This window comes from Balaenoptera borealis (genome assembly GCF_965194805.1).
Source record: "Balaenoptera borealis genome assembly, chromosome: 5".
In the NCBI taxonomy this organism is placed as follows: Eukaryota; Metazoa; Chordata; class Mammalia; order Artiodactyla; family Balaenopteridae; genus Balaenoptera; species Balaenoptera borealis.
Window position 1 is genome coordinate 60,174,625 of NC_138862.1, and position 26,910 is coordinate 60,201,534.

A 26,910-nucleotide genomic window follows, 5' to 3' on the forward strand; every position below is an offset into this window, starting at 1 on the left:
ATGAGATGAATGAGCTGTTCCAGGAAAGCTGGAAGCCAAGCTGCGAAAGGAAATTAATATCCTATGTGAGATGGACTGCATAACCTTCTCCTCTGCCCGGGGCAGTTGGGCTTATAAATGTGTCTCCACACGTGGAAAAAAGACAGTCAATAACTGATTGATTGGTGAACGCGTGGGAGTGGAAAAGCACTGCCCCAACCCAGAGCCCGGCTGGGACAGCTCTGCCTTCTGCCCTGCCTGGTGCTCGGCAGGTCACAAAACACAGGTCACCCATAGTCTAGGGAGGTGGATAGTTTGGGTGTTACTGTTCCCATTCTACAGTTGAGGAAACTGACAATGTACAAAGTCACACAGATAGTAGATGTAGTGCCAGAAATAAAATCCAGTTCTATGTATCTTTCTGCCTTATAGCGTAAGTTTACAGAAGATGGTTTTCCAAGGCTACATCAGGCAGAGGGAATTTTAAACAGTCACATCAATAACTACAGGAATTACTTTAAAGCTTATCTTTAAAAAAAAAAAAGTATAACCTGTGATTAAAGCAGCTCAGTTCCCTGCAGTAGTTATAAAACTTGTGGGATGAAATGCTTCATTTACTAGGACTTTCCAGCCTCTAATAAGAAAAGGAGGACTTCCATGGTGGCGCAGTGGTTGAGAATCTGCCTGCCAATGCAGGGGACACGGGTTCGAGCCCTGGTCTGGGAAGATCCCACATGCCGCAGAGCAACTGGGCCCGTGAGCCACAACTACTGAGCCTGCGCGTCTGGAGCCTGTGCTCTGCAACAAGAGAGGCCGCGATAGTGAGAGGCCCGCACACCGCAATGAAGAGTGGCCCCCGCTCGCTGCAACTAGAGAAAGCCCTCGCACAGAAACGAAGACCCAACAGAGCCAAAATAAATAAATAAATAAATAAATAAATTTATAAAAAAAAAAAAAAGAAAGAAAGAAAAGGATTCAGAACTGCAAGGCCACTTGGCTCCAGGGCAGCTGTTTTCATACAACAGTCACATAATGGACTCTCCCAGCAAGTCTTCCTTCATTCATCATGAAGGCTCTTGGCAGGTGGGTACAAGTTGGAGATAAGCTGCTGGTCAGGGAAAGGTACAGATTTGTACCTGAATGGCTTTATTCCTCAAAAATTCTACAGATCTAATGTTATAGGTTGATTTATGTCCCCACCTCCAAAATATATGTTGAACTTCTAACCCCTGGGACCTGTAAATATGACCTTATTTGGAAGTAGGATCTTTGCAGATGTAATCAAATTAAGATGAGGTTATTAAGGTGGGCCCTAATCCGATGTGACTGAAATTCTTATAAGAAGAGGGAAATTTGGACACAGACATGCGCAGAGAATAGGACAGAATGTGAAACAGACACACAGAGAGAATACCATGATGACAGAGGCATGAGTTGCAGTGATGCAGCTGCAAACCAAGGAACCTCAAGGATTGATCATCACCACCAGAAGCAGCAAGAGGCAAGAAAGGATTCTACCCAGACTCTCAGAGGGAGCGTGGCCTGGCTGATATCTCAATTTCAGACTTCTAGTCTCTGGAACTGTGAGAGAATACATTTCTGTTGTTTTAAGAACCCAGTTTGTGATACTTTCTTATGGCAGCCCTAGGAAACTCACACACCTAATAACACGGAATCTAGGCTGGCACATTACTGTCCAGTGCAGTACTAGCTTCATCTTCATATTTCTTTTCCAGGGAAGAGCAATGGAGAAATGAGTTATGTTAATCAGACCAAAGACAATGTAAAGTTTTCCAGCTGGCTGCGCATGCGCAAGGTGGGTGGGGAGGTGGGCAGGCTATAATCGGTGAAGTTAGTATAAGCAGGTCAAGCACTAGTAAGGAAGACTATATGAGAGTATGTTTTGGAGACTGTTTGCCACTTGCTTGAATAGCAAAGAACCTGTACGGGGAATCTCCTGGCAGTCCAGTGGTTAGGACTCGGCACTTTCACTGCCGTGGCCCAGGTTTAATCCCTGGTCAGGGAACTAAGACCCTGCAAGCCACGTGGCCAAAAACAAAAACAAAGAACCTGTATAAAATGTATGAAATGAGGGTTGTTGCTCAGAAGTGGGCAAACACAAATGCCAGCACATCACGGCTTCTTGATGATGATGGTGATGAAATATTTCAGACACATAAACAAGTATAGAAAATAATATAACAAACACCAGTGTACCCACAACTCAGCTTAAGAAACAAGAAGACGATTGTAATTCCCTACTTACCTCCACCCATCCTCTTCCTTCATCCCCCAAAGTAACCATTTTAGGGAGACAGTTCTTCATAGGTCTCTTGATTTCTGCACATCTTACAGGAAGGCAATGACTGAAATTTTTCTACACTGTTCTTTCAAGGACATTTGTATAGTGAACACCTCAGAAAATAGAGACGGTGTCCCTCTCTGGGGCAAAGTTCAGGCAGGCTTTCTGCCCATGTTGTGACCAGACTAATAATGTCCTTGCTTCTAACCCAGGAGTCTGGATCTTCTATCAATATCTCTGAAACTGTGGCAACTGGGGTTAAGTCTGAGATCCTTCCAAGTTTTTGAAAACAATTGTCTTGAATTTGGTGCTTATTAATTCCATGTACATATATTTTAACAAAGATAGATAAAAAGATAGATAGATATTATTTTACTAAAGATAGATAAATAGAAAGATAGACAGATATTATTGTTTTGTTTGTTTACAAAGTTTATGTAAATAGGATCATGCAACCTGCTCTTTCTCTTAATTTATCTTCTTCAGAGTTATCCACCCTGATCCATAATCTACTTCATTTCATTTCATTCTCATTCATGACTCCTTGTGTAAACTTAGGAGTGGAAATGCTGGGATGTAATGTGAAGTCGTCTTCAGCTTTAGTAGATATTGCCAGCTTGTTCTCTGAAATGGTTGTACCGAATAACATTCTCATAAGCAATATGCACGAGTTCCTATTTCTCTCCATCCTTGTAAATGTGGTATTGTCATACTTTTGAGTCTTTACCTTTCTGATGAGTGTAAAATATTCTCATCTTTTCACATGTTCTTTGGTCATTCTTCTCTTCAGTTGCTGTTTACATCTTTACCCATTTTTCTATTGGGTTATTGTGTTTTTCTATGAGTTTTCAAGATTCTTTATGTATTCACAATACTGATATTTTGTCTGTTGTATATGTACAAATAACGTCTCCTATACTGTGGCTTGTCTCTCCCTTCATTTATGGTGTTTATATAGCTTCTTGATGTCACAGTAGAAGTCTACATCCACAATGGTGTTCAGTGGAGTCAGGGCTTCAAAATGGTGATGATAACATGATCTGACCAAGCATTGTGTGGGGACTGGGCTGCAAGAAGCTTGGGTTCTAGTAATGATTCTTCCATAGCTGAGCATCCTTAGGGAAATCATATCACCTCTACGTCTCGGGCTCCTCCTCTGTAAATGGAACCTTTGGACTAGATGATCTCCCTGAGTACCTTCCCAGATGCAAGGTTCTCTAACACCATGAGTCAAGGTCATGTGCACCAGGCAGGCAACAGCAGGACCTATGTGAACAATCCCAACTTCCCTATAACTTGGGAAGTAACCAACTAGCTTCTGTGTTTTTTACTCTGACTCTTCCACATGGGTAGCCACTTTGTCCTCTGGGGGCCCACAGCACCTGCTCACATTGCTACTATAATATCATCACATTATGCTTTTGATGATAACACCATCTGTCTCTCTGACTAGATGATGAGCTACTCAAGGACAGGGTTCCCTTTAGTATATCCTTAGCACCTCCCATAGCTCCTGACTCAGTGACTATTTGATGAATGATGGAGGGAGCATGGCACGGTAGGAAAGAGGGAAGGAAGGAAGGGAGGGAGGAAGGAAGGACAGACAGAAGTACCAAAGAACCTAAACACCCCCAAAATACACACCCAGTGAACATAACAGGGTTATTAAAACAGTTACCAAATAACATTTGTATGTGTTTGTAAAAAAAAATCGTTTCATAATGTTTGTAACATGAGGAAAAGGAACCATTAGCAAATACTATGGTAGCTATTTTACAAGTGGAGTCAGTTTTTCAGGATCACACCAGAAAACAATGGAGTGCCTAAGAATGGAAACCAGTAATCTCTGATTCTTAATCTGATATTCCAATAAAGCCTACAGTCTCATTATTTTAGCAAAACCAAACTAGAATTTGAATTAAACTCATTTTCACCCTCTTTCTGCAACAGAACTCGATTATTTGTAATTTTGAACTTTTCCCTACTGACATGTTCTAAAAGATTAAAAAGGGACTCTCTAAGCTTTAAGACCTTTTGTAATTGTGATCTATATAATAACAGAGATGGGAGTACTTAAATAATTCTTCCCTCATAGTTATAATGCAATTCCCTGCTTGTAGTACCATAGGAAGAGAACAAGATATATGTAATAAAAGTGCTCTTGTTGTCATGACAACAGGAAGAAGCAACAGGAGGGAAAATCTTGGCTCTTAAGAGTAGTCTGGGGAGATTGGGATTGACATATATACACTAATAGGTATAAAATAGATAACTAATAAAACCTGCTGTATAAAAAAAATAAATAAAATAAAATTTAAAAACAACCAGTAGTCTGTTACCGGGTATCAGGGTCCATTATGTATTGTCAATACCTTCATTTAGTTTTGGCTTTACATGGCTGACTTCACTGCTGCAAATGTAATCCAACTTTCTCAGTTGCATATTGGCCTCTGGAAAAGCAAAGCAACATTTTAACAGGACTTTTTATCCTTTCCTGGGGGTGGTGCATTACTGCTCATCTTGAAAAACTACCCAGTGTTTTCTATTTCCCACTCTAATGTATTTTTTTTGCAATTTATTATGCCAGTATCTCTGAGTTTTTTTATTATAATTAGTAAGATCATTATTAAATAATTTAAAAAACTAAGTGGGTTACAAGAGCCAGACCAGGAATAAAAGAGTGTGGAGATAAAGAGTGGAGTGGAGTAACAATCTGCCCTGCTCTGCTCCCAGCAGACCTCCTTCCTGCTGGCTCAGTTTCAGCCCCACCAGACACACTAGCTTCCAGACGTGCTAGTGACATTGGTGATCCCACGGTTGTGCATCTCATAATAATGGGCAGTTGGCAAGTTGCTGACAAATGGGGCCATCTACGAGATGGTTTCTTTGGAACAGTACTTCCCAAAGTGTGGGCTCCAATTCACATGTATCAGAATCCCCTAGCATGCTGTTAAAAACACATTATTTTTAAGTTCTACTCCAGAAATGATGAGGGGGGTTTGAGAGATTCAAATGCTAAAAAGCACACTAAAATTTGAGAATCACTGCCTTAGAGTGACATGTAAAACAAACAAAAAAAAAAAAAAAATGGAGGGAAATCCCTTCTGGAACTAAGTACCTAAGAAGGAAGGAGAAGACTGCAGCCTAGGTAACGAAAAGGGAAGCAGACAAGCAAAAGATGAAGCTGGCCTAGTTCACAGCTTTCCTTAGGTTTTTACCTCAGTTCTGACTGCTATAGATTTAAGCCAGACAAAAGTGTGCTCTAAACACATGTGCTGTAAGTTGGTGTTTGTGTTATGAACCTCAGAAGTGAGCCTGCTTCTAAGTTAATTCATTTTGCCAGCACCAGAGATGCCAAAGGTGAAGTTTTCAGCTTTGCAGAAGAGCCAGGCAAGTAAACTAAATGTTAGAATACTGAGAGGTCCACGTCCACAATGAGACATCACTTCACACCCACATAATTACGATCTAGAAGACAGACAATAATAAGTGCTGACAAGGATGTAGAGAAATTTGAAACTTTTACATTGCTGGTAATGTAAATTGCTGGAATGTAAAATGATGCACCTCTCTGGAAAACATTTTGACTGTTCCTCAAAAAGTTAAACATAAGAGTTACCATGTCACCCAGCAATTCTCCTCCTAGGTATACACTCAAAAGAACTGAAAACACTGTAAAGCACAGGGAACTCTACTCAGTACTCTATAAAGACCCATATGGGAAAAGAATCTAAAAAAAAAAAAGTGGATATATGTATATGAATAACTGATTCACTTTGCTGTACACAACACTGTAAATCAACTATACTCCAATAAAATTTTTTTTAAAAAGAAAGAATTGAAAACATATGTTCACACAAGAACTTGTTTACAAATGTTTCATAGCAGCATTATTTGTAATAGCCAAAAGTAGAAACAACCAAAATTTCCATTAACTGAAGATTAAACAAATGTTGTATATTCATTCAATTAGAATATTATTGAGCAATAAACAGAAATGAAGTATTGACACATGCTACAACATGGAAGAACCTTGAAAACATTATGCTAAGTGAAATAAGCCAGACACAAGAGAGCATATATTACATTATTCCACGTATATGAAATATCCTATGTGAAATAGGCAAATCCATAGAGAAGTTAAATTAGTGGTTACCAGGCACTGGGGGAGGAAGGGAATGAGGAGTGACTGGTAATGGGTACAGGGCTTCTTTTTGGGGTGATGAGAATATTCTGGAATTAGGTAGTGGTAATGGGTGCACAGCTCTGTGAATATACTAAAAACTACTGAATTATACACTTTAAGAGTGAGTTGTGTGGTATGTTATCTATATCTCAATTTTTAAAAGTGACCAAGAAAAAAGGAATAAATTTGACTGCATGAAAAAGTGTTTTGTGGTTGTCTGTAGAAAAAGCTAGCTTCTATTTTCTTCTACTCACCCAGTACTTCTGACATCAGATTTATGGGTTTTCCACACATTAAGCAGTTTTGTGTGGGTGGGTATCCTACAATTCAATCCAGTTCTGACACTGTCTACCTGATGTTTGCATCACATCTCATAGGTTAAGGCTCAGTCCCACAAGACTGCCTCCCTCCCACTTCAGATGCTGATCACAAGTCCAGCCTGTGACCTATGCTCTGACCAAACAGCTATACATCAGAGGTTCCCATGACCCCCTCCTCGGGTTTGATTAATTTGCTAGAGCAGCTCACAGAACTCAGGAATACAGTTTATTTACTAGATTACTATAGTACTATAGTAGGATATAACTATAAAAGGATATAACTTAGGATGAGCAATATAGAAGAGGTGCATAGGGTAAAGTCCAAAAGTGTTCTGAGCACAGAAGCTTCTATCCCCATGGAGTTGGGTTGCTCCATCCTCCTGGTATATGGATGCATTCACCAACCTGGAAGTTCTCCAAACTTTGTATTTTAGGAATTTTTATGGAGGCTTCATCATTTGGGCATGATCAATTATTAACTCAATCTCCAGCCCCCTCCACTTCCTGGAGGATGGAGGTGGAACTGAAAGTTCCAATCTTCTAATCATGGCTAGGTCTTTTGGGTGACCAGCTCCCATACTGAAGTTAGCCAGGAGCCCACCAAGAGTCTCTTCATTAGAACAAAAGAGACTCTTGTCACCCAGAAAATTCCAAAGGATTTAGGAGCTCTGTCAGCAGTCAGGAATAAGACCAAATATTAGAACAAAATATGCCACTAGTGCTCTTATCACTTAGAAAAATACAAGGGTTTTAGGAGCTCTGTTCCAGGAACTGGGGGCAAAGGCCATATTTCTATTATTTCACAGTGGTATTAATATGCTGTACAGAGGTAATCAGAGGCCACATGCCCCCACCCAAGAGAGAGACACCCCTTATTTGATGGGATGGGGACATATCAGGGAAGACATCCCAAAGAAAGGACTTTAGTGATGAGAAAGATACTGAAAGGCCAATCACTGGGGACAGAGCCCTTTTGAGAAACAGCAAGTAATTGGCCATGTGCGGGATTGGCAGGCAAAGAAACTAGAGAAGAAGGCAGTAATCAAGAAAAGCCCAGAGCAATTCAAATCAGTGCAGAAAAGATGGACTTGTTAATAGGTGGTGCTGGGACAACTGGAGAGCCATATAAAAAAAAAAAAAAAAGATGAAATTAAAATCATTCCTCATACCATATGTTAGTATTAATCATGAAGGGATAGGGATTTAAGTATTAAAAATATGATACTCTGGGCTTCCCTAGTGGCGCAGTGGTTGAGAGTCTGCCTGCCAATGCAGGGGACACGGGTTCGAGCCCTGGTCTGGGAAGATCCCACGTGCCACGGAGTAGCTGGTCCCGTGAGCCACAAGTACTGAGCCTGCGCGTCTGGAGCCTGTGCTCCGCAACAAGAGAGACCGCGATAGTGAGAGGCCCGCGCACCGCGATGAAGAGTGGCCCCCGCTTGCCACAACTGGAGAGAGCCCTCGCACAGAAACGAAGACCCAACACAGCCATAAATAAGTAAATAAACAAATACTTAAAAAAATATATGATACTAGAAGTATAAAGTACTAGAATAAAATACAGGCCTCAGTAACCTGGAGTGGTGAAAACTTTCTTGACTCTAATTCCAAATCCAAGGAAAAGATGGAGAAATGTATTTACTTGAATCTAGTCAAGCCTCTAGCTCTGACTGCCAGTTTACAGGAAATACAGGGATAAAGGAACCTGTTCAATGACACCACAGGATGCAGTCAGCAAAATCTAGTATGTGGATGTTTCAGGTTTGTACTGCTGCTTTGTGAGCTGCTTTCTTTAACAAATAAATTCCCAAAGGTGGGGGCGGGGGGGGTTACCTTTAGATTAAAAGAGATTCAAAACACATATCAACCAAATGCAATATGTGGATCTTGTTGTTTGTACTCAAAATTTAAAAACTGAAAAAAGCACAATTTTTTAAACAAATGAAGAAATTCAAACACTGTGTGGATATTGGGTGATTTTAAAGAACTATTATTAATTTTACTGAGTATGATAATGGTAATGTGTTATGTTAAAAAGAAGAGGCCTTATCCCTTAGAGGTATAGATGGGAATATTTACAGATGAAAAGGTATGATCTTTGGTATTTACTTTAAAATAACCCAAAAAGGATGTGTGTGGAAAATGGAAGGTGTAAATGAAATAAAATGGTACAATTTTTAATAATTATTAAAGCTGGATAAGTACATGAGGATTCATTATTCTATTCTATATTGTCATAAAAATACTATTCCCATTCCTTTGGAGGAAAATCTGAAAATTCCCAGAGCCACTGAAGGCCTTTTCAGCAGGAGAATGCCAAGATGAAATTGGCATCTGAGGGAGTACAGCCCTGGGGATAAGAAGACTAGATAAGGTGCTGTCAGGGAGGGTCACAGTAATAAAGGACTGGACTCGGAGTGTCATTGGTGGGGGAGGGGAGGATCTGGGTATGAACACTATGTAGAACTTGATGACCTATTGATGGAGAACGCTACAGAAGTAGGAATCAAGGATGACTCGGGCTCAGAATAATGGCTGTGTGGTGAGGCCATTCAAGGAGCAAGGAAATTCAGAAAAAATGAAAGTTAGGGGTGAAGGAAGTGACAGGTGCCACTTCAGACAGGTTGAGTTTGAGGTGCCTGTGGAACATCCAGAGCTTAGGAAAGAGGTCTGCACTAGAGACAGGGTGTTGGCAATGATCAGCTGCAGCATAATTTCCATGGAAACATGTAGAGCACAGGCACAAGAAAACTCTCCCTTTGTGAGCAAGCACTTCTTATCTAATTATAAATTACTCTTGGACGGTTTTAACATTAAAAAACTAAGTGTCTTAATCAAGAATGATATAAGAGATCCAAATAGTAATAATCTATGATTCCCATGCTACTCTGCTACCTCTCAGTTTCCATTTTGAACATGTCATAGATCTTCAGGGTTTCACTGCAAGCCTTTCTTGCTTCAATTCTTTCCCCTAATAAGGTGTTTTCAAGAGAACACTAGGGCTTAAATTCATTAGGGGAAAAAAAATTCTCATACGAAAGATCAACTTTTTCTTACTTTGCCTTTTTTCTATTGCCTATAGTATTATAAAAAAAAAAAAACTGAAGGGAAACACCAAAACCATCTAGATCCAGGGGCACAATTCAACTTCCTGTCTTTTAAACATCCATGATAGTGTTCAATCCTCGGGGTGACACATGTATTCAGAAGAAGCCACGGATCTGCTGATAAAACAAAGCATTTAGTGTTGGGGATTGATCTATGCCTTGGAGCAGGGCAAAGAGAAGACTCTTCAGCCCCTATCGTAACTGTTGCTGGGGGAGCGTCAGGCCATCTGCTAGACTTTAATACAATGTGGCAATAACATTTTGGTCTGAAGCACAGAATGATTTTCCAAACCAAAATTAAAGTTTGTTAGCAACTGAGGCACTTGTAGGTATTTTTTTTTAAAGATATTTGTATATTTAGCACTTATATTCAGATAAGAAGAGAAGCACATCAACATCTTTCTTTTTCTGTTTGGGCTTATTCTCCTAATCTTGTGTTGACCACCCAATTCAAACTCCTCAGCCTGCCATTTGAAGCCTCCATAATTTGGCTTCACCCAAGACAACTTAAGTCAAAATTTTGAGGGTTGGACCCAGGCATCAGTTTTTTTTTTAATCTCCCCTGGTGATTTCATTGTGCAATCAGTGTCAAAACTGACTATGGTTACAATATGAATGAGGAGAAGACAGCTGGGATATCTGGAGTGTCTATGGTCAGCAGCAAACGTATGAATTAAAGTTTTTCAGAGCTTCTGATGGCAGCTGTGATGTACCACGTCTGTTCGTGCGCGTGCGCGTGCGCGTGTGACTTGCATTTCCCCTCTCTCTGCCCTGGCTCGCAGGTGAACGCCGTGCGGGTGTATGTGAACAGCTCCTCCGAGAACCTCGACTACCCGGTCCTGGTCGTGGTTCGCCAGCAGAAAGAGGTGCTGTCCTGGCAGGTTCCTCTGCTCTTCCAAGGACTGTAAGTGGATCTTTCCCCGACAGCTTCATTACCTTTGTTTTCTTTCAATGTGCTAGACCTTAATTGCTCTTTTCCCTAGTGAAAGGAGAAATCAGACGTGCAGAATGTTGACATATTAGGCATGCTAAGTGCAAACTGTTGTCGTGGTGCGTGCATTGACCGTTCAGCTCTGTTCAGTTTCTCTCCTCTTTGAGGTTCTGACAAGCACTCTGTCTAGATTTGTAGCACCTAGAAGAACGTTTAACATTTTAGTTCTACCCAGAATGTTCTGTTACTCTTGGTTGGTTAGCGGGTCATCCACCAAGGTCAGGGCTAGGTCCCACAGTCAACTTCAATGAGTGACACCTCCCCCAATTCTTCATAATGTTCACCGAGTGGACTTTCTTTATCCCATAATATTTATTGAGCGCTACTAAATGATAGATGCTGGGGATACAGTGGTGGAAGACAACAGCAAAATCCCTGCCTCGTGGAATCTATATTTTTGCAGGGGAAGCTGTATAAGGCACTAGAGCACTAACAAGAACAAACCAGAAGGCATGCAGACATGGGCACATAGTACAGTGTTAAATCATTTTTGAAGGTTAAGACATGTGAGGATTGAAATGCTGACTCTAATGCCCTGACTTGGACTCTGGGGCTTTCTTTATGTTCATTTAGCAAAAGCTTGAAGATTGGAAAAATGGAATCAACTGGTTGTTTTATCAGAACAGTTTTCCCTTCAAAATCTGATAATTTTCCTGACTGAATTAGGAGGATGATTTGGTACTGAAGACACCTAACTGAACTGCTCAGCACTCAACAGCCCTCATATCTGTGTTATAATGTCACACAATGTGTGCCAAACACAGTAGCTCTAAAATTACTATCAGTAGGTCCAGTATGAAATTTTAAATATAAGGACTTGGAAAGAAGTTCAGGGAGAAGTGAAACGAGATGTTCCTTTCCCTGCTCATTCATTGAATGTCTTTTCCTTCTCGCTGGCTTTTCTCTCCACTGGCTGCTGCAGATACCAGAGGAGCTACAACTACCAGGAAGTGAGCCGCACCTTATGTCCCTCAGAAGCAACCAATGAAACAGGGCCTCTGGAGCAACTGATATTTGTAGATGTCGCATCCATGGCGCCCCTGGGTGCCCAGTACAGACTGCTGGTTACCAAGATCAAGCACTTCCAGCTGCAGTAAGGGGGACTCCTTGTGGCCTTTCTCTGTTCACTTGTCTGCTCTTCCTGACCTTGTCTGTGTTCAGTCCAGCTTCCTTCCTCCCAGATCAGCACTCCAGAAGGAAATCATCCACTTGGCATATTGTCTTAGCAACTTCTCAACTCTCCTGTGCACAGCTGGGCAGCAGGGCCTTAATCTGTGTAAAGGGGAAGCAGTAGGGGACCAGAGCAGAGCAGAGGGAGGTGCACCTGATAGGTGTATCTGTTCCCAGGCAACTGTGAGGGCCCCCTCCTGTCTATCGTCCAAGCAAGTGTGACATCCAAGCACTAGTGATGGGTACTTCTGTGTCACTCACCAGTGCCACTCTCCTGAAGGAAGTTTTGGTTTTGTTTTAAGGAAGATCTTAAGCTATTTTTCTTACCCTTATTACTATTCCAGTTTTCTCCTTCTGGTTAGGAATGTATACAGGTTGAAAATAATATGTTATGTGGCTTTGTGCGAAAACTTATGACTGTTTCCTCCTTCTCCTTGCTCTACCATCCTTTGAAACCAAATCAGTCAGGATACAGCATCTCGAATTGTTTATATTAGACATGGAGTATAATAAATTCAGTGGAGGGCATTGTCTCTAAGGGATCTATTCTCTCCCAGAGTTAGTCGCATAAAATATTGCATAAATCTGTGTGAAAATGTAAACAGAAAGGCTAAGATTATTCCTTAATAAGGCCAGAAACTTCAGGGAGTTTCCTGCCCTATCCTACTCTAAGTTCAAGGTTTCTCAAGGGTTCAAACTATTCCCTCCCCTCTCAGTGTTTTAAATAAAATTTTTAAAAATATGTCATTAAATTGGTCATATTAAAATTTTAATTTGTACTCATTAAACGGTATCATTAAGAGAACAAAAAGACAAGCCATAGACTAGAGAATATGTTTCCAACACTAACTAACAAAGGGCTCATATGCAGAATATATAAAGAACCCCTACAAATCAAAAAGAAAACACTGGCAAGCTTTTGGCTGCTGTCCCCAGAACCACCCACCCTTCCGTGGCTCTGGCTTCTTCTGGGCAAGAATCTTGGAGCCTATGAGTCTGAGCACTGCTCAGAGTGGGGGCTGGCACCCAGGTGGGTGCAAGGTTCAGACTCCGCTTCAGTGAAATAAATAGATTCTCTGAGGCAAAAATGAGGAGATCTCAGGAACAGAAATGATACTTGAGACTTTGACCTCTCACTAGAACTTTGGGACAGAGACAGAAGATCTCAGAAGGGGAATCAATGTTTATATTTACCCAATGAAAATAAATGACATATAAATAGACTCAAATATGCCAAGTAAAAGACTAAGAATGTCAAATGGGATTTAGAAAAAAAGAAAACTAAATATATGTTGCTTACAGGAGTACAATCTTTAAAAAGAATGTATAAATGTAAATAAAAGGATAGTAAAAGAAACACCATACTGTACTGATACTAAACAAAAGAAAGTTGATGTATTATATCACATTATACAAGATATTCCTTAATGCAAGAAACATTATTAGATATAGAGACATTCCGTATTTCTAAAATAATCGTTTACCAGGAAGACAAATTTAAATTCTAAATTTCTGTGTACCTAGTAATATCACTTCAAAATATACAAAGCAAAAATTGCAGAATGGGAAGAAGAAGTGTACAAATTCACAATCTTTGTGGTAGCCTTCTCTATAGCTAATAAAATAACAAACCAAAATTTTAAAATGTATGTACAGTGTTCCCCCACTGTGTGAAAGTAGAGTGTTCCTGTGAAACCTTTTTTAAGCCAAATGATATTAAGCAAAGAAGCAATTACCTTAGGACACATCTTGCTAACAGATGCACAGAATAAGTTGAGATAAAGCACAGAGGTTCCCAGACACAATTCACAGCTATGGTGGCTTGATGCTGAGATGCTGAGTGTAGTTCCAGGGAAGGCGGTGGCGGTGCCACTCTCACCGATCAGGGCGCACACTGCAAAACAAACGCTGAGCACTGTTTTTGCTTTTCATCTTTTTTCATAAAAGCAAAAATCTTCAGATTTCTTTCAGTTAGTGAAAACAGATACTAAGGTAGCAAGTTGGCATAAAGCGAATTTTCAAAAAGTGAAGGATAGCGGTATGCAGTACCTAGAACAAATATTGGCAAACCATGGCCCACATACTAGCCAATGGTTTTTGTAAATAAAGTTTTATTGGAACATAGCCCTACCCATTCATTTACATATTGTCTCTGGCTGCTTTCATACTACAATGGCATAGTTGAGTAGTTGGGACAGAGAAATTATGGCCTGCAAGCCTAAAATATTTACTATCTGGCCCTTTTAGAAAAAATTTGCCAACACCTGCTATAAAAGAGCAGATCAACATGATTAACAAACTTGAGCTAATTAATGTATTTTGAAAACTGCATCTCAAAATGATAGGATGCCTAATCTTTAGAAAATATACATATCCAAACTTCTGGGATGCAACTAAAGCACTGCTTACAGGAAAATGTATAGCTTCAAATGTATATGTCAGAAAAGACAAATGGCTGAAAATCATTGTGTTAAGTACCCATTCTAAGAAGTTAGAAAAAGAACTGAAAATAAAATTCAAAGAAAGTGTAAGTAAGTACTAAAATAAGAGCACAAAACAATGAAATAGAGAACAAATTAACAATGGACAAAATCAACCAAACCACAGGTCAACTATTTAAAATGACTAGTATTATTTTTATAATTGTTTTCTAAAAAATAAAAAAGACAGGCAAGCTCATTGGAAAAAAAATAGGCAAGAGACTTAAACAGACACTTCACCAAAGAAACTATACAAATGGTCCAAAAACATAACCTCATCAGCTGTCAGAAATGCAAATTAAAACCATAATGAGATTCCACCGCACCTACCAAACTGCTATACTTTGAAAGGACTGACAACGCAGTTCCACTCCTAGTCATATACCCATCTCCTAGATACATAATTGTGCTGTTCATTCGAGGAATATCACACAACAATAAAAACAAACTATTTTTGTACCTAACAACATGAATAAATCTCACAAACAAAATGTTGAGCAAAAGAAGCCAGACAAAAGGAATACACACTGTTTGATTCCATTTATATAAAGTTTAAAAACAGGTGAAACTATTCTGTAATGTTAGAAGTTAGGACAGTGGTACCGTCGGGGGGGAAAGAAGTACATGGCTATGTTTACTTAGTGAGAATTCTTTCAGATATATACTTATGACTTGTTATCTATATGTTTGTTACACTTCAATAAAAAGGTTAATTTTTTAAAAATAAGAATATTTTAGAATATTTACATACTACTTTTTTGCAGCTTATTTTTCTGGTCAGAATGTTCTGCTCTATTATAAAGCTCTCCTTAAATTTTCTAAGGCAGTTTATTCTGAAGTCTGTAGCCACTGGAGTTGCTGATATGAATCAAATATTTATCTTGGTCCTCTCTACACCCCTTGACAGTGTATACCCATAGATACAGATGGACAGATAGATTAATGAATGGTCAGAAGGATGGTGAAGTAGTTACAGCATTTTTTTCCAAGTCCCTCCGTTAATTTTAGTGTAGAAAAAAGTGATGTGATAATTTCAAGAGCAAAGAACCACCCCCCCAAAAAAGGCAGAAAAAGATCAATTATATGAGTCTCTAGGAGGGAGGTTTGAGCATTATAGTATATATATTTTTAAGGTTCTCCAAGTGATTCTAATGTGCAGCAGAGTTGAGAACAACTACCTTTAAGCAATTTCTAAATGTGGTGCTTGTGTTTAATTGTTTTAATAACTAAATTTATTTGTGATATTAAACAGTATGGGAATTCGTGCTCATAATTTGAAGGAGGTGGCAGCACATTACCCGAACAGAGTGCATTTTGAACTTTGGAGAACCCCTGCATTTACTAATTGGTCTCTGTGTGTCTGACCTGTCGCTGTCACCTGGTAGTAGTGTACTTGAATTCTAGGGCTGGTATCTGTGAAGCTAATTAGACCCTTTGGAGAACTGAATTCTGTGAAACTGAAGCCATAAGGTCACAACTCTATGAGAGGGTTATTGAATGATACGCATGTGGTGAAACTACAAGTCTATTCCCTCATATTGTTTTCTGTTTCCGCCTCTCACAATGTGACCTGACCTTGGCAACCAGACATGCAGAGCATTTCAAAATGCACACAGTTACCAGGGGTTTTATGCGAATAAGATAAGCCCGAGAAGAGATGGTAACTGAGATATATGTGTCTCTTCCTCCCTGGCTCTGGATTGTCCCACACCAGCCTTGCTGGAAACTCAGAAATCCAGAGGATGATGGTAACAGGCAAGAGCTGAGGAGTGTGGGGAGATCTGAACTCAGGTATTGAGAGAAACACTGAAGAACTAACTCAAATTTCCCAATATTGCAGTTTCTGTTGTATGTTTTTCAGTGGCAGACTACAAATGTTGTTTTTTTTTCTAGAACCATAAATTTTAAGAATAGAAGGAACTTTGGGAATTGAATCCACTCATTTCATTTTTACAGATGAGCAAAACTGATGCCCAGAGAGGTTAAGTGATTTGTCCAAACTCACACAGCCAGGAAAGGACAAAATCAAAATTAGATTCGAGCTCTGACTTGCAGTTCTGAGCTGTTCCCACTATACCATGCTATTTCTACTTTCTGTTTAACACTGTCCTCCTAATTTTTGTTGCCCTAAATATGTTTCTCAATTCCATGAAGCATTTATTTATTTAAATCCAGCTTAAAAAATTAACTTCTGCCTTAAAGCATTACTCCTTGCCGTCTTAGCTCTCCCCAACCTGCCTCCACACATGCACATATAACAGCTTTGCCCCTACTCCTTTTCCCAGACCCCATTGCCCTGGCACTCAGTGCTGCAGAGTGTGAAGCTGCAGATAGGGACGAGCAGGAGGCTGCAGGAACAGGCAGGCACCTGATCCTGGGGTGGGAGGCGCTTGGAAGGGCTGTTGGGAATTCTCTGGTGGTCCAGTGATTACGACTCCCTGCTTTCACTGCCGTGGGCCTGGGTTCAATCTCACAAGCCATGTGGCTCGGCCAAAAAAAAAAAAAAAAAAGATATCCCCAAGAATGGAAAATGCATGACAGATAGTTTAAAAAGAAAAAGAAAGAAATTTAGACAGTTGTCTATGTTGTGATATTTGTATAGATAATGGATTTGAGGGGGACTAGACTGGATGAAGAGAAATTAGAAAGCTGATGCCATGGTCAAGATAAATAATGAAATGAACTGAAGAATTTAGAGGTAAAGTTGACAAAACGTGATTGGATATTCAGGGTAAGTGAAATGGGAGAGTCTAGGATGACCATCTAACTTGTAGATGGTGGTGCCCCTAAGAGAAAATGAGAATTTTGAGGAGGGAAGGAAAAGATGGTAAGTTCACTTTGGGACATGTTGAACTTGAAGTGCAGTGCCTGGCAGAGTGTTGAACTTATACAGCACGATGCTCAGGAGAGAGGGCTGAGCGACAGAGAGGCCACTGAGTAGAAGCTTCAGGAAGGCTGGTCCATACGGTGCCTGAGGTGGAGTTACAGGAGGTAAGGGGAGAAACAGGCAGTACCCAGTCCTTGATCTTTGAGATATTTTTGCTGCACCAGGCAGTTTAGACTTCATCTTTAAGGCTATGGGAGCCACTAAAATATTTTAAGCAACAGAATATCCTGAACAGGTCTGATTTTTGAGATGACTTTAGTAGTCGTGTAGAAGATGAACTGGAGAGAAGAGGGTAGAGGCACGCAGACAAATAAAAAGTTTGAACAGAGAAGAATTAAAAAATTATTAGGACCTGAACATATCATGGCAGCAACAAAGTTGTAAGGAAGAAAAAGAGTCAAGTAATACACATGGGGATAATTCACAGATTCAAAAATACATGTGGCAGAATCAAAAATATAGTCTTACATGAGTACTTAAAGCCTTCAACCCTCCTCTAGCCTTCTAAGTAGGGATCTTGAGTCTTTGTTTTGAGAGAGAGTTTTGAGTGCGATAGCTCAGCTACTATGCTGTGAAAAGTTAATAGATTTTCGAGGAAATGGATGAGTAAAGAGGCTTTTAGACCATTTTGCTATATGTCATCCTATGTAATGGCCCTTTGGTATTTTGGGGTAGAGTACAGTAATGATTTACATTGTTTTTCAGTTGTTGTTTTTTTTCTTATTGGATGCTCTACTGAGCAAAGACAGTGCTTCAGGTGGGAGCAGGTGCATCCAGGTTACATTTACACTAATAGAATCAGTAAGACTTGGTGAGCAGTCAGCTGTGGAAGGGATACAAAGGGAATCCAAGACAACTCCAACAATGATGTCAGAAGTCAGGTGAGGCTTATCGACAGACGTGGCAGGTCAGGGTCAGGGAAAGGGGAGTACATTCCATTTTGATCATATGGAGTTTGAGATGCTTGAGGGCCGGTGAAGTGCAGAAGCCCAGCAGAGAAACACTCTTCTGTGACTGGAGCTCAGGAGATAGCCCTGGGCTGGACATGGAAACTTGTGATTCACTAGCATTGTTGTGGTTTTGGTGGCAACTGAATATTTATATATATGGATTTTATGGCAATTATAATATATATAATTATACATATATGAATGAAGATGTATGTGGCTAAGGGAAACGAGGAGATCAAGAACAGGACTGTGGGTCACCTTCTCATATAAGGGATGGTCTGAGAAATAGGAGCTCTCAGAAGAAGCTGAGTCGGCATAGTCAGATGTGTGGAAGAAAACCCAGGAAAGCAGGGGTCACAGAGCCCACGGGAGGAAGTTCTAAGACAGAGGAAGTGGCAGTCAGTGTCAGCTGTCACAGGCAGGTAAAGAAAGTTAGGGACTAAGTCACTGGATTTAGCTACAAGGAGGTGACGGGCAACCTCAGGGAGATGCTGGAAAAAGAATCCTGACAGCAGTGGGGAGAGGAAAGAATGAATGAGGGATGGGAACAGAGCACTCTTTGAAGAGGCTGGTTGTGAAGGAGAAGAAGGATACAGAATGACATCAAAGGAGAGAAATTTGGGGAAGAGAGGGCAATTTTGGGGGGTGCTTTTGTTTGTTATTTATTTTGAAAATGGTTGAGACTAGAGTATATTTATAAACCAAGGAGTAGAAAGGCAGATAAAATTTATAGGACAGTTGGATTTTTGTAGAAACAGCGTCCCAGAGGAGGGAAGAAAAGACAGGATTTAGCACGTGCGTGGAGAGTTTATACTTCAACCAGAGCCTTGAGGTGGAGGGTTACAGATGATGGAGGGTTAGGGAAAGATTTGGGATAAGCAAAGGCAGTTCATGACAGATGGCAGTAAGGAGATAACAGGAAATGATACTCTGAAGTCCATAGTCCAAGTGCATAACCAGTGTAATTTCCTTCGACATAGTGAGGGTTTTGAACGCTCACCGTGCTCTGGGCTAGGGGCTTGCTGTCAGATGAATATGATGCCCTGAATCTCACAGTCCTCTCTATACTCACCTCAAAAACGACTTAGTCTCTGTCTCTGCCTGTCTTTCCACTTACCCTTTCTTCCCATCCCCCCTTCCTTTTCCTTCTGTTTTATTACTCTCCTGTAGATATTTCTCCCCCTTCTCTCTCCCTTCCCCATGGGCCCTTTCCTCCCTCTTCTCCTGTCTCCCTTCCCTGCACACCCATCTCTCTTGACTCCTCTGTTCCTTTTCTCTTTCCCTCTCCCTCAAACTAGCCAAAATGAGGAAACAAAATTAGCTTTTGGGTTTTCTTATTTATTGAATAAACTTTTGTTTCCTGTGTTTAATTTTTTCAAATAAGTCAAAAATTGTGTACTTCCTTCTCTAAAACTAAAGGTGTACATGTGTCTCAATCAGATTTGTTCTGTTGCTTAATGACACCTGATAAAATAAACCTTCCTCACCTCCACTGAGGCCCATGGGGAAGGAAACAGAACCTTTCATCTGCAACAGGCACCATGTTTATTTTGTACACACTGCTGACTCCATGAGAAAGAGAAGACTTAAATGTGATAGCCTTAAAGAAAATAAAGTGTTTTCAAAGTTTGTATGTGTTGTACTAGTAAAGCAAACATAAAGAACAAGGAAAATAAAACCCCAGAAAATTCCTATCAATGTCCACACATTCAATGTTATAACTGCAATTCAAATGACAGGGGAGAATTTAAAAACAAATTGCTGGCCAAAGAAAACTGTTTGCTTCTGGAAATCTTACACTGTCTGTTGCCAGCCAAGAAAATCACTCTCCTCTTCGTTCCCCTGACCTGGCAACAAACAGAATTGAGGGCCCCCTGTTGCCCTGGTAACAGCAGATGACACTCCCCACACACTGAGAGCCACACACAGCACCGCCGGTCCAGACTCTGGCTGTGGAATCTCAGGAGCACACACACAACTGGATTTGACACTGACTTTGGCTTCTTTAGGTGACTTAAGATCACGAGTTATTAACCATATGTCAGCAGAACCAATCCTTGACTCTGATGATGATTTCTATTGAGAGTGAATATATACAAATTGTATCCATTGCTAAATTCTGAGCCTCCTCTGCTGACAGCCTGAATTGTTCGTCATTACCTTTAGAAATAGTGCTCAAATTTTATGACTTCTAAACAACACCTCCAATTATAAACTTCATGCTTAAATGTCCTGACATGCCCTTTCTAAAGGAATCTTTAACAAAAATTTTAAACTATTTAATTTTTATAAAAGGAAAATTAGGAGTGGAAGAAAGACTCCTTAGCACTGGGGGATAAAGCTGGGGAAGGACCCCAGAAGAAGTTCAGGTTCAGGTTCCCAGAAGTGCAGGTCACATTGGACAGTTGGGATCATGACATTCCCCAGACACAGGCATTGAGAGTGCAGTGGGCATGTGTGAGTGATCTTCACAACTAAAAATGAGGCAAGAACCAGAAAGAACAAAAGCCCCAAACAGCCCTTACATGACTACGAGAAGACCAAATTTCTCTTTGTTTTCCAGTCTCTTGAACTGTTCACATATGTTCCTTCCAATAGCGCTCTACGCTACAGGTGTATGGTTCCCACATGCTCCTCACACTCTCCTTTCCTCAGTGCTGGATCATTTCTGTCTTTCACAGAAGAATGAAAATATCTAATAAAATATCTAATAAAATAATTCACAGCAAATTAATAATTGGAGAGAAAATAACTTCATTATATTCTTTTGGTGGTATGTGCATTTTAAGAAGGGTCTTAGAAGGCAATGCCTAACCCAAAGAGGACACAACCTTGGAGGGAAATGTAGACAACTGGGGGTGCTTTGGGGCAGGAAGAGTATGCTCCTATCCCTAGAGACCCTCCCATGGTGATTATCTATCCACCACATTTTTTAAAAAGTGATCTTTTGCCATGGACACATCAAAATTTTGAAGTGCTATCTGAATTATGCAAATGAACCTCAAACCTTCTTTTCCTCTCTCTTTCAGACCACTTCTGATACCTAAACCCTGTACTTGATTGTAAAATCTTAAGAGAATCCAAAGACAACTGTGTCTATAAAAGTCAACAAAGTACTCACTTGTATAGGTATGACTTCATGGGTTTACAAAGACATAAAATTGATCCCTTCCCCAATTTGATCATTCTTGAGAGTTGAAACCACCAAGTTCCCATGCAGCGTACTTTGTCACTTTTATGGGCCCAGAACTCCTTTCTCAAAGGGTAGGGTTTTCCTTGCATCTAGTTTAAGATTTTTTTTAATAAATAATTTTTGCTTGCTAACTTATGCTTTTCTTTCACTTTTCCCACTTCCCCCTCTCCCTCTGATATTTCTCAGGACAAACGTTGCCTTTCACTTCACTGCCAGTCCCTCTCAACCCCAGGTAAGTGAAGGGCTTTAAGGTTATCATGATTCTTCCTGTTGGTGTTACCCAAAGAAACCATGGTAACAGGTAGAGTTAGCATGTGATGTTACCCTTGATCTTTCACAACATGAGCTATATTTGTACTTTTGGAATGTTGTTCATGTAACTGGGATTTTAGACATACCTTTAACCTTATCACTTGAATTGGTGTAAAATGGGAGGCATGAAGTATTTGCAGATGTTCCTTGGCTCAACCTTCATTCATAAAATTGTGGGCCTATTATATACCAAGTACAGTGTTAGACTGTACTAGGTGTCAGGGATAGAAGGATGAAGAAGAGACAGGTGCAACTTCTGCCCTCACGGACCTTATAATCAGGATGGGGTTGGGGAGACAGAGAGTGGAAGACCACCACTAAACAGATACAAAAATAATCAATTGATCTGAAAGTACAATAAAAATGAGACAGATTTTAATTTCTACAGTGTTATGGGTAAAATTAATTAGTTTCTCCTGTCATTAAGAAAGAACAGGAATGCTGACAAAAATTATTAGAAGAATTAGATATCTGTGGTGTGCTCTCCATTAGGCCTTAATCATAAACAGACTAAATAGATGAAAACTTTGATTGACTCAGGCTGCTTTTCTGGTGACACTTCTAGCTACCTTCCTTTTTCCTTTCATAGCTTCTGAAAGAGTGAAGTTTATGCAATAGCAAGTTTAAAACAGATTTTTTTAATGTCCTGATATTTATTATAAGTCTTCTGTAGGCTGTAATGCAACTTTGTCAAAAATGGCCTTGGATATACTGTACTAAAACTGGGATTAACATATTATATGGATAATGTTGTAAATCTGTTACAACCACTTGTGAGCTGGTGAATATTTAACAACTGGTTCTTAGAGTGAAAGCCCTGTTTTGTAGCGTTTGCCCATTTCTGCAGTGTAAATACCTCCACTCTGGTAGATTTCAAGCTGCCAGCGTGACATCATTGAACACAGAGTTTGGAATCGATGTGCACAATCAGCCTGCAAGAGCCAACTCCAGCACACCTTGAAGAGTTAAATTTCCCATCAGTGAAAGCCTCCACAGTGCATATATGCTGCCACCCACTGACAGAAGAGGACTACAGTCCCACGATCCATTGCCCTCAGAGTATTAGCCACTTAATTCATGAAATATTTGAAAGCACCAGTTGCTAGGTGCAATGGGAGATATCTGTATAGAAAGGGAGGGGAAAACTTGTACCCCAACTGCAGAAAGAGTACAGTCTAATAGTCCTGTCGAAAGCTATAATAAATATGATAGACTGAATGTCATGATGTACTTTGTAGACTGAAAATCAGTGATTATATATTATAGCTTCTTTCTATTTTAAAAAAGTATTAAACACTAAAGCCCAAATAATTTGTATATAAATCACAAACTAGAGTAAAATATACTTAAAACAAATGCATGAAAAAAAATAGAAATTCTTTGACATCTCTGAAGGTCTTACTTTACTCGTAACTGTTCCCATTTCGGCCTATATTTTATAACCTCTTCAACTGTAGGAAAAATTTTCTGTTCCTGTAAGTCCACCCAAACTATTGCACATACTCAGACAACCTGAATCACCACTGTCTGCCTCTATTCCTGCAGATAGAAGCAGGTTACAGAAACTGGATAGACAATCAGGACACAAGATGGTGATTTTTAGCCTAAATTCTAGGCATTGCTTTGGATCCTTGTCACTTGCTTCTTTCTGGTAAAAGTAGATTATCAAGGCAAGGGGTTTATTTATTTGGGGTTTATGGTAATTTAAAGGTAAAAAACGATTAGTAATACCTTGGTATACAGATAAGGCTTCGGTAGATGCCTACAGCTTGAACAAAACCAACTCCTAGAATATACAGGCATATATGTGATGCTCATTACTGCTAATAGTAACCATAATAATGCTTTTGAGTTACAAAGTATGGTTCCCCTAAGAACCAAGAACGCCTCTTGGGAATTCCAGAGTATTCACCATTGGAAGAGCCCTGTATTATATGTATTTGAATCAAGCTCCAAAATAAAAGCACAAAAATGAAGTGGGTTCTTAAGAGTGTTGCCATCTGTTACAAGGCATGAACAGACTTCCAAAAAGTAGCGTTAATGACACTCTTTAATCTTGAGATGATTTTTTTCCCCATCAGAAGGCTTTGGATTGTTGAAAAAGTTCTATTTTTATTGCTCTGGTTCTCAGAATAAGGTTAATAAAGAGGATGTTGGAATGCAAAATGAAGTTTTAACGGGTTTTGCTTCTCCTTTAAAGTGATAGATTTACTAAAGCCCTAGGATAGGGGTTTGCTTTGTTTTCCTCAAAATTTTAATCATGTATTTCATGTCAAGCTTCTCAACCAGTTTCTATATTTATAACTACTGGGCAGAAGTCCCCTTTCTTCATTATTAGCAACATGTTTAAGGCTTAGAGTTAATAAATTTTTCCAGTGGATTAGTAGGTAAATAGTGTAACTTTTGTCTATTATAAATGTTTCCTTATTCTGATATTTGAGAAATACTTCTGCCCAAAATTGTGAACATATTTCAGGAGGCTAGATGTAGGGCTTGGTCTTTGAATCTAAATGTCATCTCACTGGATTCCAGCCAGGAAATAGATTCTTTGGCAAAAAAGTCTAAGGGAAGGGTGGGTCTAGTGCTAATTCTTGCCTATGGGAAGGTGGTTAAGATTCTTGAAGAACAGGCTTATCTGCTTTTCAAGGAGGAGCTTCATATTTCAAAATGACCGCACAGAGGCAAACCTCAAACCTCTCCCGTCACATTTCACATATCTCTAATTCAAAGGGTTGGGGGCATCTTCTTAAGTCAAAATTGGAATGAAGTGTAGCAAAGTTTAGATGAGAAGGAAAAACCATAAAAAATATGGCAATATTGTATGAAATGTCTCCTTTCTCTTGTTCACTGCTGTGTTCCTAGTGCCTGAGCCCTGCACAGAGCATTTGCTCAATATGCAAGAGATGAATGGCTGACTGAATTACTGGAGGCTTACTGAGATTTACATCTGAACTTTGTGCTTAATATTTGAGGAAACCACCTTATTCATGGGAAAATAGCTTGAGTTTTTGACTGTAAACATTTCTTAACATTAACAAATCCTGTCCTTTTTTTTTATTCTTAGTATTTTCTATACAAATTTCCTGAAGATGTGGACTCAGTTATCATTAAAGTTGTATCTGAAATGGCTTATCCATGCTCTGTTGTCTCAGTCCAGAATATCATGGTGAGTCTTCATAACCTGTCAACCTTCCAATATGGAGTACCATATTGTCCCAGGATAAATGAGAGAAGGGTGAGCACCATGTCATCCTCATACTACATATTCCTGACAAAACTGCTAAATAATGAAAACAGTATCTTGTGCACACAAGTGGGCAGTCTGTGTCTGTAGACATTGATCTGGGGAGACAGAGAGCAGTTGACTCCTCACCAAAATAAACAAAGGAAGGAAGGGAGGGAGGGAGGATCATGACAGAGAACAAGGAAGACCAACTTGTGGGCTGCACAAGAAAAACAGAAACCTGTTTGTTCTATTTTTTTTAAAATTTTTATTGTGTCATTAGGCCCTTTCTGTCTCATATGGTGTTAATAAAAAATGGGAAAGGTGTGATACACTTTAAGATGATCTTTTCAGTTCTCTTTGATATGAAGTGACCTTGACTTCAGAGGACAAGGCACCAAGTTTTAGGAGGACTATTTCATGACTGTTCTGGGGGAAAACTCTTCATGGTTTCTGGCTCAGTAGGGACCCCCTCCCCTGTGATCCAGGTGGCATATGTGGTATGTATACTATGACATTAGTGATGCTTTCCTTTTTTATCCCTCATGCATGTTACAGTGCCCAGTGTATGATCTCGACCACAATGTAGAATTTAATGGTGTCTATCAGTCCATGACCAAGAAAGCTGCCATCACACTACAGGTGAGACATCACTTCTGTGGTTGTTATTGTCAATGACAGTGCACAGTTTATAATCAGATTACCTACTGGACCAGTCAGGTTACCTGCTGGACTTAGACAAACCTAAGGGATTACCGCTCACTGTGTGCCTTGAATCTCTTTCCTTTCTGATTGATTTTAAAACAAAGATTGCTACACCTGAAATCAAAGCCTTGGTGATAGTAGACACTGCTACTCTGCCAGGTGCTCCGTTCCCCTTGGGGAATCTTGGGAACCTGTGATGCGGTGGGACATGTGTCTGACAGATTGCTTAGAGAAGTAAGGGCAAAAGATTCCAATCTACCCAATGGGGGATGCCGGTTTAGGGTAAAGTTTTTCTGATCCATTTAAAACAACTAAACATATTCTACTAAAACAATATTTTAAATCAACTATCCTTCGATTGAAAAAAAACATATTGTAACCAAAAAATAACTTCAATTCTGGACAGAATGGATAGGTTCAAAGGAATATGAACCACATTTGTGCAGAAGTTTGCCCTTTTGGTATTATAATTAAATTATTATTTCAATGGTAATTTTATAGCAAAAATGTACACACATCATGTCAGCATATTTTCAAAAAGATTCTGTCCCTGGCTTTAGAGTGGTACTTACTTGGGGTACCTGCAATTTGATCTGTTCTCTAGGTAAGGAGATACTGTTTATTGAATAGCAGGCCATGAATGAGGAGAGGTTAATTATAATTGAGGTATCAGACCAAAAAACTTCTATTAGTCAGGCTTTTATTTTTAATGTCTCAGATTCAATATCTCAAATATCTGCTCTTGTTTTTAGTATTTTTTTTTCCTTAGCACATCAGCATTATGTGGTCCCAAATTTAAAAAGACAGAAAAATAACCACAGTAGGAAACTCAGACTTTACATCATCTGGACACTAAATTAATGAAGTACAAATCATATCAGTACATTCCTACTTTCAATATGTTTGGCGATAAGTTATTACTTCTCTTTTGGACCCATGATTCAGTATTGGGCCATTTTCTCAGTGGGTTAAACATAATATCAGAAATTTGGGGAAAATTAAAAAATTCAGAGTTGTATAAATATACTGGACCTTAAAGATTATCTTGTCAACCATGCTTCATTCACGGATAAGAAACTGGGACACAGAGAAGCCCACTTAGAGA

General features: G+C 39.6%; 2 protein-coding genes across 10 annotated transcripts in view; one reads left to right on the forward strand and one right to left on the reverse strand.

Moving 5' to 3' along the window:
* SPICE1 (spindle and centriole associated protein 1) overlaps positions 1-26,910 on the reverse strand; it is a 176,532-nt gene that overhangs the window by 102,437 nt on the left and 47,185 nt on the right. The window lies entirely within an intron of this gene.
* SIDT1 (SID1 transmembrane family member 1) overlaps positions 1-26,910 on the forward strand; it is an 88,851-nt gene that overhangs the window by 17,388 nt on the left and 44,553 nt on the right. For 4 of the 5 annotated variants that reach the window (XM_082394677.1, XM_082394678.1, XM_082394679.1 and 1 more), the window contains exons 2-6: positions 10,677-10,798; positions 11,808-11,978; positions 21,752-21,797; positions 24,942-25,043; positions 25,659-25,742. In XM_082394677.1, coding sequence (XP_082250803.1) covers positions 10,677-10,798; positions 11,808-11,978; positions 21,752-21,797; positions 24,942-25,043; positions 25,659-25,742 — 525 coding nt within the window. The remainder of the gene's footprint in view (positions 1-10,676; positions 10,799-11,807; positions 11,979-21,751; positions 21,798-24,941; positions 25,044-25,658; positions 25,743-26,910) is intronic. The other variant, XM_082394681.1, reaches the window with a different exon arrangement.